This window comes from Rana temporaria, chromosome 5 (assembly GCF_905171775.1).
Source record: "Rana temporaria chromosome 5, aRanTem1.1, whole genome shotgun sequence".
NCBI classification, from domain to species: domain Eukaryota; kingdom Metazoa; phylum Chordata; class Amphibia; order Anura; family Ranidae; genus Rana; species Rana temporaria.
Genome location: NC_053493.1, coordinates 414,021,744 through 414,036,471, shown reverse-complemented (window position 1 = coordinate 414,036,471; position 14,728 = coordinate 414,021,744). Strand labels below are relative to the sequence as shown.

General features: G+C 47.4%; 1 protein-coding gene and 1 long non-coding RNA gene across 23 annotated transcripts in view; both read right to left on the bottom strand.

Moving 5' to 3' along the window:
- Positions 1-14,728, bottom strand: part of PLEC (plectin) — a 353,372-nt gene that overhangs the window by 57,727 nt on the left and 280,917 nt on the right. For all 20 annotated transcript variants that reach the window (XM_040355104.1, XM_040355112.1, XM_040355118.1 and 17 more), the window contains 8 exons: positions 14,229-14,344; positions 13,309-13,415; positions 13,104-13,223; positions 11,249-11,344; positions 11,036-11,163; positions 3,668-3,761; positions 2,374-2,528; positions 1,377-1,677 (listed from right to left, as the gene is read on the bottom strand). In XM_040355104.1, coding sequence (XP_040211038.1) covers positions 1,377-1,677; positions 2,374-2,528; positions 3,668-3,761; positions 11,036-11,163; positions 11,249-11,344; positions 13,104-13,223; positions 13,309-13,415; positions 14,229-14,344 — 1,117 coding nt within the window. The remainder of the gene's footprint in view (positions 1-1,376; positions 1,678-2,373; positions 2,529-3,667; positions 3,762-11,035; positions 11,164-11,248; positions 11,345-13,103; positions 13,224-13,308; positions 13,416-14,228; positions 14,345-14,728) is intronic.
- Positions 9,851-11,029, bottom strand: LOC120941598. 3 transcript variants are annotated; one of them, XR_005749569.1, is made up of 3 exons: positions 10,382-11,029; positions 10,113-10,292; positions 9,851-10,024 (listed from the first exon to the last, which is right to left on the bottom strand). It is a non-coding gene; the product is annotated as an uncharacterized LOC120941598 (long non-coding RNA). The 3 variants fall into 3 exon arrangements; XR_005749570.1 differs by having other exon boundaries at positions 9,851-10,158; positions 10,247-10,292; XR_005749568.1 differs by having other exon boundaries at positions 9,851-10,292; positions 10,382-10,424; positions 10,555-11,029.

Here is a 14,728-nt window from a genome sequence, read left to right as displayed (position 1 = left end):
TGAATATAATCTTATTGTATTAAAAGAACAAAAGTATATTAAAAGTCTCAGAATCAGCATGGGCAGAACCGTATAAATAATTTTTTGGGCAATATATACCTCTGACTGTTATCTCTGTCTATCAATAAAGTACCGTATATACTCGAGTATAAGGCCCCGTACACACCATAGAATCCATCCGCAGATAAATCCCAGCAAATGGGTTTCAGCGGATAGATCCTATGGTGTGTACACACCAGCGGATCTTTTTCCGCAGATATATCTCCCCTGGGATGGATTCCAGCAGATCGAATATTTGCTGACATGCAGAACATATCCATCTGCTGGAGTCCATCCCAACGGATGGATCCGCTGGTCTGTATAGACTCACCGGATCCATCCGTCCGAAGGGATCCCCCGCATGCGTCGTAATGATTCGACGCATGCGTGGAATTCCTTATATGACAGCGTCGCGCACGTCGCCGCGTCATCATCGCGGCGACGGCGCGACACGTCATCGCCAGAGGATTTCAGCGCGGATTTCAATGCGATGGTGTGTACACTCCATCGCATGAAAATCCGCCGAAATCCTCGTGAGGATTTATCCGCGGAAACGGTCCGCTGGACCGTATTCGCGGATAAATTCTCTCGTGTGTATGGGGCCTAAGCCAAGTTTTTCAGCATATTTTTTTGTGCTGAAAATGCCCCCCTCGGCTTATACTTGATTCACCTTTTTGCGCCTGATCTCCCGGACTTTGGGGACCCGGGACCAAACTTGGCACACATGTAGCCCCATTTCTCCTCTACAAGTGTGCAAAGTTTGTTGTCTGGAGAACCTATGGCTGGGGAGCACAGATTTTTCAAATCTGGACACCCCTTCCATAGACTCCCATGTTAAACGTCAGTCTAGACATGGGCACAGCGAGGCATGGGCACAGCGAGGCATGCACATGTACACAGTGAGGCAAAGTGAGGCATGCAGATGGACACCCTAGGCTTATACTCTAGTCAGTTCCTTGTTTTTTTGTGGTAAAATTAGGTGCTTCAGCTTATACTGAATGTAATAAGTATATACGGTAATACATTCCCATAAAAGTAATAAAATAGGAAGAAGTTCTAGACAGCCGCACTGAAAAAAGGTTTTTGCCTTTTATTAAAAAAATGAAAAATACATGCCACAGCAGAACGGACAGAAGAGCCGACGCGTTTCACACTAACAAACAGTGCGGCTGTCCAGAACTTCTTCCTATTGTCAGCACCTGGGCTTCTAAACTGGAGGACCTTTGTTGGACCTACCAAGAGCGGTGAGATCCCCTTCCCTATAAAAGTAATAGAATAAGGTGGATTAAGTCGGGACAGGCCTACAGGAAGGCGTCCTTGGCGTCAGTGGTGCTCACCTCATCAGCCCGCGCTCGCTCAATCTTGGCTCGGAACTCATTGATGGACTGGTGGAGGCCACGATGGCTTCCCAGCTGAGACTCCACGGTGGGCAGGTCAGATCCCCATTCAGCCGTATTTATACGTTTCTGGTTCTCTTCTACCCAGGCCAGCAGATCCTGGAAGTAGCGCAGGGTGACGTCCATTTCGGAGGTCTGGGTGACATGGGTCACTTGGGTGATGACCTGAGTGGCTCCAGACTTAATGCGCAGGTTGTACTCGGTGCGGATGGCCACCAGTCGCTCATGGAGGCGGTAAACCCTGTCGGTGAAAACATAATGAATCATAAAAGCGTAAGGATAGTCGACGTAAGCAATGTAATGCGATGATATAAGCACTTCTGAGGCTTTACAGCAATAGACACCATCAATGGAAAATGGTGGGAATAAGCTTCAATAGGTACCTCTCCATACAATTTATAGCTCTTTGTACTTCTCAGATGGGTCAATTAGTCTATAACAACATTACTACTACTACTACAGTGGAACCTTGGATTCCAAAGTACTCGCATATCAAAGCGAGTTTCCCCATTGAAATCAATGTAAACGAAAATAATTTGTTCCGCATCGACTTTAATGTTTAATGGCATGCATCGGTATGCATGCAGCCAGAGGCGGGGGGGGGAAGGGGTCGCCGGAGAGCCTCGGAAACAGCCGGAAAGACCCTAGGACAGCTTGGCTGACCTCGACAAACCTTGGAAAGGCTCGGGAACGTAGTATTTGCAAATGGCTTCAAACAGCGCCTTTCTGCTCCGGTGCCCCCCCACCTCAGGCCGAACGCGGTACTGCACATCGCTTTGGCCAGAATCCTGCTCGTTTTGCGAGACAACACTCGCAAACCGAGTTAGGATTTTTCAAAATACAGCGCTCGTATTGCGAAACGCTCGTTTACCGCGTTACTCGCAATCCGAGGTTCCACCGTACAAGAAAGCATACAATTCACTCATCAATACCATACCTGCGGTACATCTGTTCGCCCTGTGGATGGCGCCCGTCTTTAAGAGCTTGTACATCATTGAATAGGACCCGAATCATGGTGTCTGCCTTGTCCAGATCTCTCTCAATTTCTCCAGCTCTCTGTGGTGGTTTCCCAGAATTTAGTAGGCGCAGATTCTAAAAAGAAGGAGTGATAAGCACACCGATTAGTACAATGATATTTATTTTGTCTGCTGTGCTTGGTGCATGGAACTGCTGGTACTCAAATGCTTTTAAAAAGGGCATCTAAAAAGCTAAACATGTCCCAGATCCAGTAACTATGCAAGGCAAAAGCCTTCAAAAAGAACCTCATTTATGTGATGCAAATCCTGCAATGTGTGCTTCACACGCTCCCCCTCTCAGACACTGCAGCTCATAGTGGGGGGATTTCAGCAACAGAGGCAGAGCTGTCCATCCAGAATACAGTGGTTGGGACTGGGTGTGACCAGGTGCCGATTGACCAACCATAGGCTTGTGAATCAGCAACAGCAATGCTGATAGCCACTCCCCCTACATCATCTTCCCATCCAACTGCAGTGCAAGCAGGCACCGCCTACATGAGTGACAACGCTGTTCTGTATTCAGGAGCAGTGCAGCATCGTTGTCACTGCATCACAGGAAGCTGCATTAGGTGGACTTCCCTGGCAGGATCACCCAGGTACTGTATATGTGAGACTTTGCGCAGGAGCCAAGGCAATTGCGCAGGAGCCAAGGCAACTGCACAGGAGCCAAGGCAACTGCACAGGAGCCAAGGCAACTGCACAGGAGCCAAGGCAACTGCACAGGAGCCAAGGCAACTGCACAGGAGCCAAGGCAATTGCACAGGAGCCAAGGCAATTGCACAGGAGCCAAGGCAATTGCACAGGAGCCAAGGCAACTGCACAGGAGCCAAGGCAACTGCACAGGAGCCAAGGCAACTGCACAGGAGCCAAGGCAACTGCACAGGAGCCAAGGCAATTGCACAGGAGCCAAGACAATTGCACAGGAGCCAAGGCAATTGCACAGGAGCCAAGGCAATTGCACAGGAGCCAAGACAACTTCACAGGAGCCAAGGCAATTGCACAGGAGCCAAGACAACTTCACAGGAGCCAAGACAATTGTAAGTTCAAATGCGGTGGTAAAGAGGTACTTTTTAATTAGAAGACCGCAGTTCTACGTTAATTTTCATCCATTCAAAACGTAAAAAAGTTTTGCCATCACATAAATCTTTGATTAAATGCACAGGAAATGTTTGCACCACATTTGGTGGTCCTGGTAAGATGGCCCCATGAACTCACCGTTTGGAGCAGAGTGTCAGCCTGGTTGAGCTGCTCCTCGCACAGTCCCGACTCCATCTGCAATTTGCTGACAATGCGCTGCAGGCGCTCCAACCTGTCCGGCAGAAATATCAGTTTAGATGATTAAAATATACAAACAATCTGCTTATACATTTGCTTTGCATTATGCAAAATAAACCTACAGGTACACCGAGTCACATGGGTCCTTCTGTATGAAAGATCTGCATATGCTGCAAGCCTCTCTTTGTACTTTCTATGGGAATTGTATTGGTGTAAAATATATATATATATACACACATACACACATACACACACACACACACATCGCTGCGCCAGTTACCATGCAAGTCAACAAACATAAAACATGTCCGTGTGAAAAGCACCCAGGAAGATCATCACGGGTCATGCTCATGGGTCCAGACTGGCCCACCAGAGGATCTTCTAGTGGGCCTGTTCCTCAACTACAGTGTTTCTGCCATAGGCTACAAATGACAGCTCACTAGGCTGTGAGTTACAAAGCCTGGCATGTGCCCCTCTGGGTCTGCAGCCAACCCACCTCTGTGATGTTTCAGAGGGGCCCGCCTGACGTTTAAGCATTGCCTCTCTTCCTAGTATTGGCGTAGACCCGTCAGAAGGTACACAGTGTTAAATGTTAAAGAAGCCCACTGCCTGCATTTCTAATGATGGAGGAATTGGGGCCGATGCGAGATCTGAAGCTGTAGGAATCATAATGTCACAAGAACTTTTCCTATTACTGACCACCAACATAGGGGCATTCTTCCCACTGACCCCCTAATATAAGGGGTATTTTCTCCACTGATCACCAATGTAAGGAACATTCTTCCCACTGATCACCAATGTAAGGAAAATTCTTCCCACTGATCACCAATGTAAGGAACATTCTTCTCACTGATCACCAATGTAAGGAACATTCTTCCCACTGATCACCAATGTAAGGAACATTCTTCCCACTGATCACCAATGTAAGGAACATTCTTCCCACTGATCACCAATGTAAGGGACATTCTTCCCACTGATCACCAATGTAAGGAACATTCTTCCCACTGATCACCAATGTAAGGAACATTCTTCCCACTGATCACCAATGTAAGGAACATTCTTCCCACTGATCACCAATGTAAGGGACATTCTTCTCACTGATCACCAATGTAAGGGACATTCTTCTCACTGATCACCAATGTAAGGAGCATTCTTCCCACTGACCTCCAATGTAAGGAACATTCTTCCCACTGATTACCAATGTAAGGAGCATTCTTCTCACTGATCACCAATGTAAGGGACATTCTTCCCACTGATCACCAATGTAAGGAACATTCTTCCCACTGATCACCAATGTAAGGGACATTCTTCTCACGGACCTCCAATGTATGGGACATTCTTCCCACGGACCTCCAATGTAAGGGACATTCTTCCCACTGACCCCCAATGTAAGGGACATTCTTCCCACTGACCCCCAATGTAAGGGACATGCTTTCCACTGATCACCCACTGACCGCTATGCTAATATTCCATGAGTTCTCTCTCCGAGACCTGAAATTTATTTTAGGGGTTCCTCCATTTGAAAAAGGTTAAGAAAGTTGCTGTAATGTATCACTCCAACTCCAGAACCGTATATCAGCTCTCCACCATGTCTAACAACCCTTTTGGTGCGAACAAATAGGAAAAAAAGCCTGCAATCAGTTCTAAGAGCGACGTTGTAAAAAGTTAATAAAACATTTGCCTGCTGTTGGCTGATCTATGCATTTAATGCGCCTCTCCCTCATTATAAACTACACAAGATAAACCTCAACAAACATCAGAGCTGTGACACAATGCAGGCGGATACAACGTATGACGGATACACCGCGTCTGCAGAGTGCAGTGGGAATACAATGGCAGTTACAATAGAGATTAAGGAGTAGAATGTCATCTGCTTTCGTGCTAGGGGAGATGGGAAGTGATGCTCTGCAGGCCCCACCCCCTTTGAAGAAGCGCTCACCTATCCGAAGCATGCGTTCCCTCCAGTCATCGCTCCAGGTCCTCGTACAGCTGCAGATGTGCAGTTCAGCGAGCCAGAAGCACCGTCCCCCCCCCCCACCTCCTCCTCCGTCCCGCCTTCGCTTAAATCTGACAGGCTGGAACCAATTACTGCGTGACTCACCCAACTTTAATCTCCGAAACAACTTTTTCCGTTCACTCTCATAACTGCTTTTCTATGACTCCGAGAAAACAGGAGGCGAGACAACGTATCCCTCTGTCCTCCGGATAATTCAATTATATCTATAAAAGTCGCATTATAGCTGCAGGAAAATAAGGCGATTCGGAGCAACGAGCTGACAATCTGCTAACTGGTTAAACAATAGACTGGTGTCTACAAAAAAAAAAAAAAAAAAGTTGCTCTCCTCTCACTTTCTCTGCCAGTTGTAAGACGAGTTCCCCGGAATGAGGTGAGTCAGAGGAAGTCTCTCGCCTCAGCCGCTACACCGTACCCAACGTCACTAAAAACGCCAATCTGGCCCCCGTTTCCAACACAAACACTGGTTACTGCGGAGGGAGGGGCGCGCAAACCGATACCTTTTTTTGTGCAGCTCTATGCAAAGTCACCCAAAATAAACTTTTTTTTGCATATACATTGTGATTTCATGCGGTCAACGATTCCTTTATAGTTACCCAAAGGCCCCAACCACAATCCTACTTCTCTACGTACAGAGCGCTCACTGGTCTCAACACGTCTCTGAAGCTTTTGGATCTAGAACAGTGGTCTTCAAACTCTGGCGCAGATGCGAGCCCTTGTTTGCATTTATTTGGCCCTTGGGGCACTATTTCACCAACTGACACCAATGGTGGGGCACCATCAATGGGGCACTATTCTTCCCACTCATACCAACAACAGGGCACCGTGACGGGAGGGCCCGTGAAACCCAGAATCCCATGGAAAGGTTGGGAAACCCCTGCCTTAAATCATCTTTATCCAAATCATCCCATCAAAAGATTCCTCAACCTCGAGGCACCTAGAAAGACCCTTTACCAGGTTCATTCCCCAGTACAGATACACCATCCACATTTGCTACGGTAGACATCTAAACTAATTGGACAACCAGTATTAACTGCACAGCCTCCATATTTTGGTCACAATCAAATCTTTACAAGAACCAGATTACTATAGTAGTATGGAGCTCCGAGGTTGAACAATCCAGGTTTTTCTTTCCTTTTGAAGGAGTTTAGAATGTGTGCACCGAAAGCTACTAGGGCTTTCCTTCACCTGTGTCAGATGGGTTGTAAAGGAGGAACCTGATGGATTTGCTCTTCACTTGTGCCTAGAGCACTATATAGGAACCTCGCAGGTCTCTTCTCTTTTATCTGGGGCTCTACATAGGAACCTCACAGGTCTCCACATAGGAACCTCACAGGCTTCCTCTTCTCCTTATCTGGGGCTCTACATAGGAACCTCACAGGTCTCCTCTTCTCCTTTATCTGGGGCTCTACATAGGAACATCACAGGTCTCCTCTTCTCCTTTATCTGGGGCTCTACATAGGAACCTCACAGGTCTCCTCTTCTCCTTTATCTGGGGCTCTACATAGGAACCTCACAGGTCTCCTCTTCTCCTTTATCTGGGGCTCTACATAGGAACCTCACAGGTCTCCTCTTCTCCTTTATCTGGGGGCTCTACATAGGAACCTCACAGGTCTCCTCTTCTCCTTTATCTGGGGCTCTACATAGGAACCTCACAGGCTTCCTCTTCTCCTTATCTGGGGGTCTATAGGAACCTCAAGGTCTCCTCTACTCCTGTGTCCAGAGGTCTATAGGAACCTCACAGGTCTCCTCTACTCCTGTGTCCAGAGGTCTATAGGAACCTCACAGGTCTCCTCTACTCCTGTGTCCAGAGGTCTATAGGAACCTCACAGGTCTCCTCTACTCCTGTGTCCAGAGGTCTATAGAAACCTCACAGGTCTCCTCTACTCATGTGTACAGAGGTATAGGAACCTCACAGGTCTCCTCTCCTCCTGTGCCGGGAGGTCTATAGGAACCTCACCGGTCCAGAACTCTATATAGGAAGCCTTTCTCCTGTATCTGAAGCTCCATAAAGAAACCTCACAGGTCTTATCTTCTCCTGTGACCGGAGGTCTAGAGGAACCTCACAGGTCTCCTCTTCTCCTGTATCTCGGGCTTTACATAGGAACCTCACAGGTTTCCTCTCCTCCTGCGCTGGGAGGTCTATAGGAACCTCACTGGTCTCCTTTTCCTGTTTCTGGAGGTCTATAGCAGTGGTTCTCAACCTCAGTCCTCAAGTACCCATCATCAACGGGTCATGTTTTGGGAACTTCCCTTAAATAAAATAGCTCTTCTCAATACCATTGATATTGATTAAAAGCATTCTCAATGTCATTGATATTGATTAAAAGCAACTGTGCAAAGTAAAGGAAAACCTGAAAACATGACTTTTTGGGATACTTGAGGACTGAGATTGAGAACCACTAATCTATAGGAACCCTACAGGTCTCCTTTTTCTGTAGTCGGAGGTCTATAGGAACCTCACAGATCTCCTCTTCTCCCGTGTCTGGTGGTCTATAGGAACCTCTCAGGTCTCCTCTTCTCCCGTGTCTGGAGGTCTATAAGAACCTCACAGGTCTCTTCTTCTGTGTCTAGAGCTCTATATAGGAACCCTACAGGTCTCATCAGTGTTGTAAGTAACGGCGTTAAAATAAACGCCGTTACCTAGCGATGCACCTTTTGAGGGTAACGAGTAATCTACCCGATTACTCTTACCTTCGCGGTAACGCCGTTCCCATTACTTGGGCGCCGTTACCGCAATTACATCTACCGCCACTAGATGGCAGCAGAGTAATTGCTTCTGCCTGATCGGCCGAGCTGGCTCCAGCTATCTTACTGGTTCTAGTACCTGGTCACGTGTATATCTCTGCTAATTCTGGCATCAGCGTGAGCTGGAGGGGAGGACGCCATAAGTGGATGCCTAGCGAGTGGGACCCCTGCCTAGGAATCTGATACTATTTCAGCCCCCCTTTTAAAGTAAGAGGCCATTTGGCTTATCTTTTTTATGCTGATTTTTAAATAAACATATCACGCTATGGATATTTTTTGTGTCTTTATCCTGTTTGCTTTCCGGATACAAGGTTGACATCTTAGATCCAGTCTATGCTTTTCCAGTGTGCAGGCATTCATCCTGTTAAGCAGTCTTTGACTACCTTTTTCAGTAAAGGAGTCAAATCATTGTGGTAAGCGCAATATTATTCTTGAGCACTTCGGGTGAAGATGGTTCTCTGGTGAAGGATATTATTACCACATTGAATCTACATCACATGAGGAGTTTTGGAATATAATCTGTTGGATTTGACCACACTTCACTTTATGCTACATTGTATTCACAGCATATTTGTATTGGGACTTTATATGATTTATTGTATTCACAGTAATTTTATATTAGCTCACCTATTTGTCACACCTTAGGCCCTGTACAGGCCCTGGATCTGATGGCTGTACACACCATCAAATCGAAATCCCTGCGGAATACATCCGCGGTGATGTGCCGCGGCGATGTGCGCGACCCTGGAAGGTAAATACTTCCACGCATGCGTCGAATCATTACGACGCATGCGAGGGATGGGAGCGGACGGACTGATCTGGTGAGTCTGTACAGACGACCGGATCAGTCCGCTGGACTGGATTCCAGCGGATAGATTTTGTAACATGCTACAAAATTTTTATCCGCTGGGAATCCGTCGGCTGGATCTATCCGCTGGAACTGATCCGCGGATAAATCCCAGCGGATAGATCCGGTCGTGTGTACGGGGCCTTAGGGTGAGTCGTGGGATTTGAGCAACTTTAGAGCACAATATTGTTTCTTTGAGGAACTCCTAGCGCCCTCCACCTACCCTCACAGCGGCCACAACGGGGCGGAGACAGGGGCAGACACATGTGTGAATTAACATTTATTTGCACCTTTTGGTCTAATAATTATGCCATTAAAAGCATCTTTATATCCGTTTGAAATGTGAAAAAAATATATGTTGATCCTAGCAAAAACCTAGACCTATGTTCTCTGCGTTTGTTATCTCATAGAGCCTAAATTATCCTCTCAGTAGTACTGAACATAATTGCATTGTAGAATATTAAAAAAAAAAGTCAGTTACTTTGCTGAGTAACTAATTACTTTTTCAATGTAGTAACTGAGTCACTAACGCAATTACTTTTTCGGAGAAGTAATTTGTAACTGTAACTAATTACTTTTTTAAAGTAAAATGAGCAACACTGGGTCTCATCTTCTCCTATATCTGGGGCTCTATAGAGGAACCTTACAGGTCTCATCTTCTCCTATATCTGGGGCTCTATAGAGGAACCTTACAGGTCTCATCTTCTCCTGTCTGGGGCTCTATAGAGGAACCTTACAGGTCTCATCTTCTCCTGTCTGGGGCTCTATAGAGGAACCTCACAGGTCTCATCTTCTCCTATATCTGGGGCTCTATAGAGGAACCTCACAGGTCTCATCTTCTCCTATGTCTGGGGCTCTATAGGAACCTCACAGGTCTCATCTTCTCCTGTGTGGGGCTCTATAGAGGAACCTCACAGGTCTCCTCTTCTCCTATATCTGGGGCTCTATAGAGGAACCTCATAGGTCTCCTCTCCTCCTGTGTCCATAGCTCTATATAGGAACCCTACAGGTCTCATCTCCTATATCTGGGGCTCTATAGAGGAACCTCACAGGTCTCATCTCCTATATCTGGGGCTCTATAGAGGAACCTCACAGGTCTCATCTTCTCCTGTCTGGGGCTCTATAGAGGAACCTCACAGGTCTCATCTTCTCCTGTCTGGGGCTCTATAGGAACCTCACAGGTCTCATCTTCTCCTGTCTGGGGCTCTATAGAGGAACCTCACAGGTCTCATCTTCTCCTATATCTGGGGCTCTATAGAGGAACCTCACAGGTCTCATCTTCTCCTGTCTGGGGCTCTATAGAGGAACCTCACAGGTCTCATCTTCTCCTGTCTGGGGCTCTATAGAGGAACCTCACAGGTCTCATCTTCTCCTATATCTGGGGCTCTATAGAGGAACCTCACAGGTCTCATCTTCTCCTATATCTGGGGCTCTATAGAGGAACCTCACAGGTCTCCTCTTCTCCTATATCTGGGGCTCTATAGAGGAACCTCACAGGTTTCCTCTCCTCCTGTGCTGGGAGGTCTATATAGGAACCTTACAGATGTACCAATGAACATTTTACTTTATTTCCCGCAAAATATATATATATATATTTTTTTAAGTATTGCAAGGGAAAAATATTTGAGAATGTGGACTATATTGGCATTACAGGTTTTATAAACACTATAGAAATAAGAATAATTGCTCTTCCTTTTACCTCTCCAATTCTATCCGCAGCAGTTTCTCCCTCTCCAGGATGGACACGTGAAGCTTCCCCCATTCCTTCTCTACATCCAGTGGGTGATACCCGGGTGGCACCTTGACCTGCCCAGCCTTCACAGCACCCTGGAGGTCAGAGGGCAGGAGAGTCACACACAGAAAATAGACAATGGAAAGAAGAATAAAAGAACGATTGTTGCACTCTACTCACCTCCAGAGACTGATACTGAAGCTTGGACTGGTTCTTATCTGCCTCTTTACTGGGGAGGTCTGTCTCTTTAAATTTCAGGAACTGTCGCCACAGGATCTGCAGAGAGGACAGGAAAGGGTTAATAGGAATCGGGAGCCCAGCGCACTGGACATGCAATGGGAAATGTCCCTTTATATGGGATGCTGCATATACGTGTTCTATCCTATGGAAATATGCAGAGGATTCTTGAAAAATGGAGAATGCGTAATGACTGTGCTTCCCGTGACAGCCAATCAGGGCTCAGAACCCAGCAAAGAATCTAACAAATGTATTTCTGTGTCCTTGCTGAGAGGGGGACATTCCCAGAGACAGCATGTCACATGGATCCGATCCGCATAGTATCATATGACACAGACTGCACTGTCCAGTCTGATCCCATGACACAGATCCATATGAGAAAACCGCAACTGTCAAATCGCACAGCCATCCGCTGTAACCCCTTCTGTGCCAGGCTCCTAGAATACCCCACTGTAACCCCTTCTGTGCCAGGCTCCTACAATACCCCACTGTAACCCCTTGTGTGCCAGGCTCCTACAATACCCCACTGTAACCCCTTGTGTGCCAGGCTCCTAGAATGCCCCACTGTAACCCCTTCTGTGCCAGGCTCCTATAATACCCCACTGTAACCCCTTGTGTGCCAGGCTCCTATAATACCCCACTGTAACCCCTTGTGTGCCAGGCTCCTATAATACCACACTGTAACCCCTTCTGTGCCAGACCCCTCTTCCACCCCGCTGTAACTTCTTCTGTGCCAGACCCCTCTTCCACCCCGCTGTAACTTCTGTGCCAGACCCCTCTTCCACCCCGCTGTAACTTCTTCTGTGCCAGACCCCTCTTTCACCCAGCTGTAACCCCTTCTGTGCCAGACTTCTACTTCACTGTAACCCCCCCTGTGCCAGACCCCTCTTCCACCCCGCTGTAACCCCTTCTGTGCCAGACCCCTCTTCTACCCCACTGTAACCCCCCCCCCCCTCTTCCACCCCGCTGTAACCCCTTCTGTGCCAGACCCCTCTTCTACCCTGCTGTAACCCCTTCTGTGCCAGACTTCTACTTCACTGTAACCCCTTCTGTGCCAGACCCCTCTTCTACCCTGCTGTAACCCCTTGTTTGCTAGACCCCCCCCTTTTAGTCCACTGTAACCCCCCTTCTGTGCCAGACTTCTACTCCGCTGTAACCTCTTTTGTGCCAGACCCCTCTTCTACCCCGCTGTAGCCCCTTCTGTCTCCGACTTCTCTTCTGCCTCACTTTAACCCCTTTGTGTGCCAGACTCCTGTTCTACGCCATTGTCACCCCTTATGTGCCAGACTACTTTACTACCCCATTGTAACCCCTTCTGTCTCAGGCTCCCCTTCTACCCCGCTGTAATCCCTTGTGTGCCAGACTTCTTTGCTACCCCACTGTAACCCTTTCTGTGCCAGACTCTACTACCCTTTCTGTGCCAGACTTTTCTACCCTGCTGTAACTCTTTTCAGACTCCTCTTCTACCTTTCTTTAACCCCTTCTTTTTCAGACTCTTCAACCCCACTGTAACCCCTTCTGTTCCATACTCATCTACTGCCTCACAGAAACCACTTTGGGTGCCAGGCTTCTCTTCTACCACGCTGTAACCCCTTGTGTGCCAGACTCTGCCTCTGTCCTGTTGTAACTCTTCCTGTGTCAGACTGTCTGGAGTTTAGCTGGGAAATCAAATCACTTTTTTTTAACCTATAGACTTTGTGTGACGGTGACGCTCCCTTCCCACATCCCAGTCTGTCAGCGAGAAGAGGCGATCACCAGAACCATCCTGAGAGTTTGTCGGATCCATCAGTCCACATACCTCAATCTCCTCATAGCTGGCTGGGAATCTCTTCTCCTCGAAGATGACGGTGTAGTGTCTGATCCATTGCAGCAACATGGTGACCCTCTCGTAGTATTCATGCCACCGCAGCTCCAGCTCCTGGAAGGGGAGACACCGCATTTAGCCCAACAGATCGCCGACAGTACCGGATACACCCCCCCCCTCTAATATCCTGAGCACTCACGTTGGCTCTCACCCCGTCCTGTACATCGGGGACTCTGGGCATGGCATCATATAGGGAAGACACATATGTGATGATTGATTTTTCATCTGGCTGGGGAACGTCCACATCTGAGAAGACAAGAAACTGCTCATTAATATGAAAGACAAGACTTAGAACAAAGACAATCAATGTATTCTGTCTAGGCACATACAGGATTCTAAATGTACGCTATACGTAGAATATGGGATAATATGGGGTATGCTAGTTGTTTTGTTGGCAATACCTTAAGAGGGTATTATATCCAATACTTTGTTAATGATTTTATCCTCAGCACCAAGGGGAAATCTCTCGTTTTGCTTTATGCCCATTACTTCACTTGCGGATTAATAAAGTGTGATAGAGATTTCATATAGAAGTCTATGGCAAAGCCTGTTTGAAGTCCCACTGAAGCCTCATTGAAGTGTCTCTTCTCTTCCCCTCTGATCAGTGGTGCTCGCCTAAACCCCCCCACCCCCCGGCAGCCCTTCTCACCAGCCCTAAAAATCCACTCGCAAAATGCGAGCGTGCGAGTGGAATTTTTGAGGGCTGGGTTGTGATGTCATTTCCTGGACTGGTAACCCGTGCTGTGCCATATTACTGCCCGGAGGACCACCTTGGTGTGCCATATTGCCATTCGAGGGACTATCAGTGCTGTTATGCATTGTTGCCCTGTGGACAATTTCAACATGATTTGTCCTAGTGCCACCCCTCCTGTGCACTCAAATTCCCAACAAACGCCCGCATGTTGGGTTCCATGCGATTCGCCTGTGTGCCCTCCTAGTACATCACAGACCGTTTTTTGCAAGATGGGCGGCTTGGCATAAAATGTTTAATTGCAGCAAAACAGCCATTGTGTTATATGGAGGCTCCTCCTATCAGAGCACCCAGGATGAAGGACTCACCCTCCGGGTCCAGCAGTCTGGTGACACCCAGATCCTTCTCAGCTACGGTGAAGGCCTGATCCAGGTTCTGCAGGTTGGTCTGTCGGTACACCCTGTTCATATCGATCAGCATGGGTCTGTGGGAAGGAAAAAAGAAAGAAAAGAGGCCCGGTCACTTACTTTGTAGATATAGAGCAAACCTAAGATCCCATAGAATTCCTGAATTCTCCACAAACAGGTACTAAAGGATATGAAAAAAGTTCTGATTTTTTTTTTTAATTCAATGATCCAATCATCTGCAGAGGAAAGAAGTAAACTGGACTTTGCAAAAACTTCAAACAGTACCAGCACCGGATGACTGCTTGCCATCACCAGCTATGGGTGCCAAGCCCAATATAGGACGTGCCCCCTCCTTGTTATAGCCCCAAAGTGCAGGCTACACATGGCTATGCCACTTTCTTCAGTTTCAATAAACTTGATGGGCACTACTCCATGGGCCATTCCTGCATCATTACATCCAT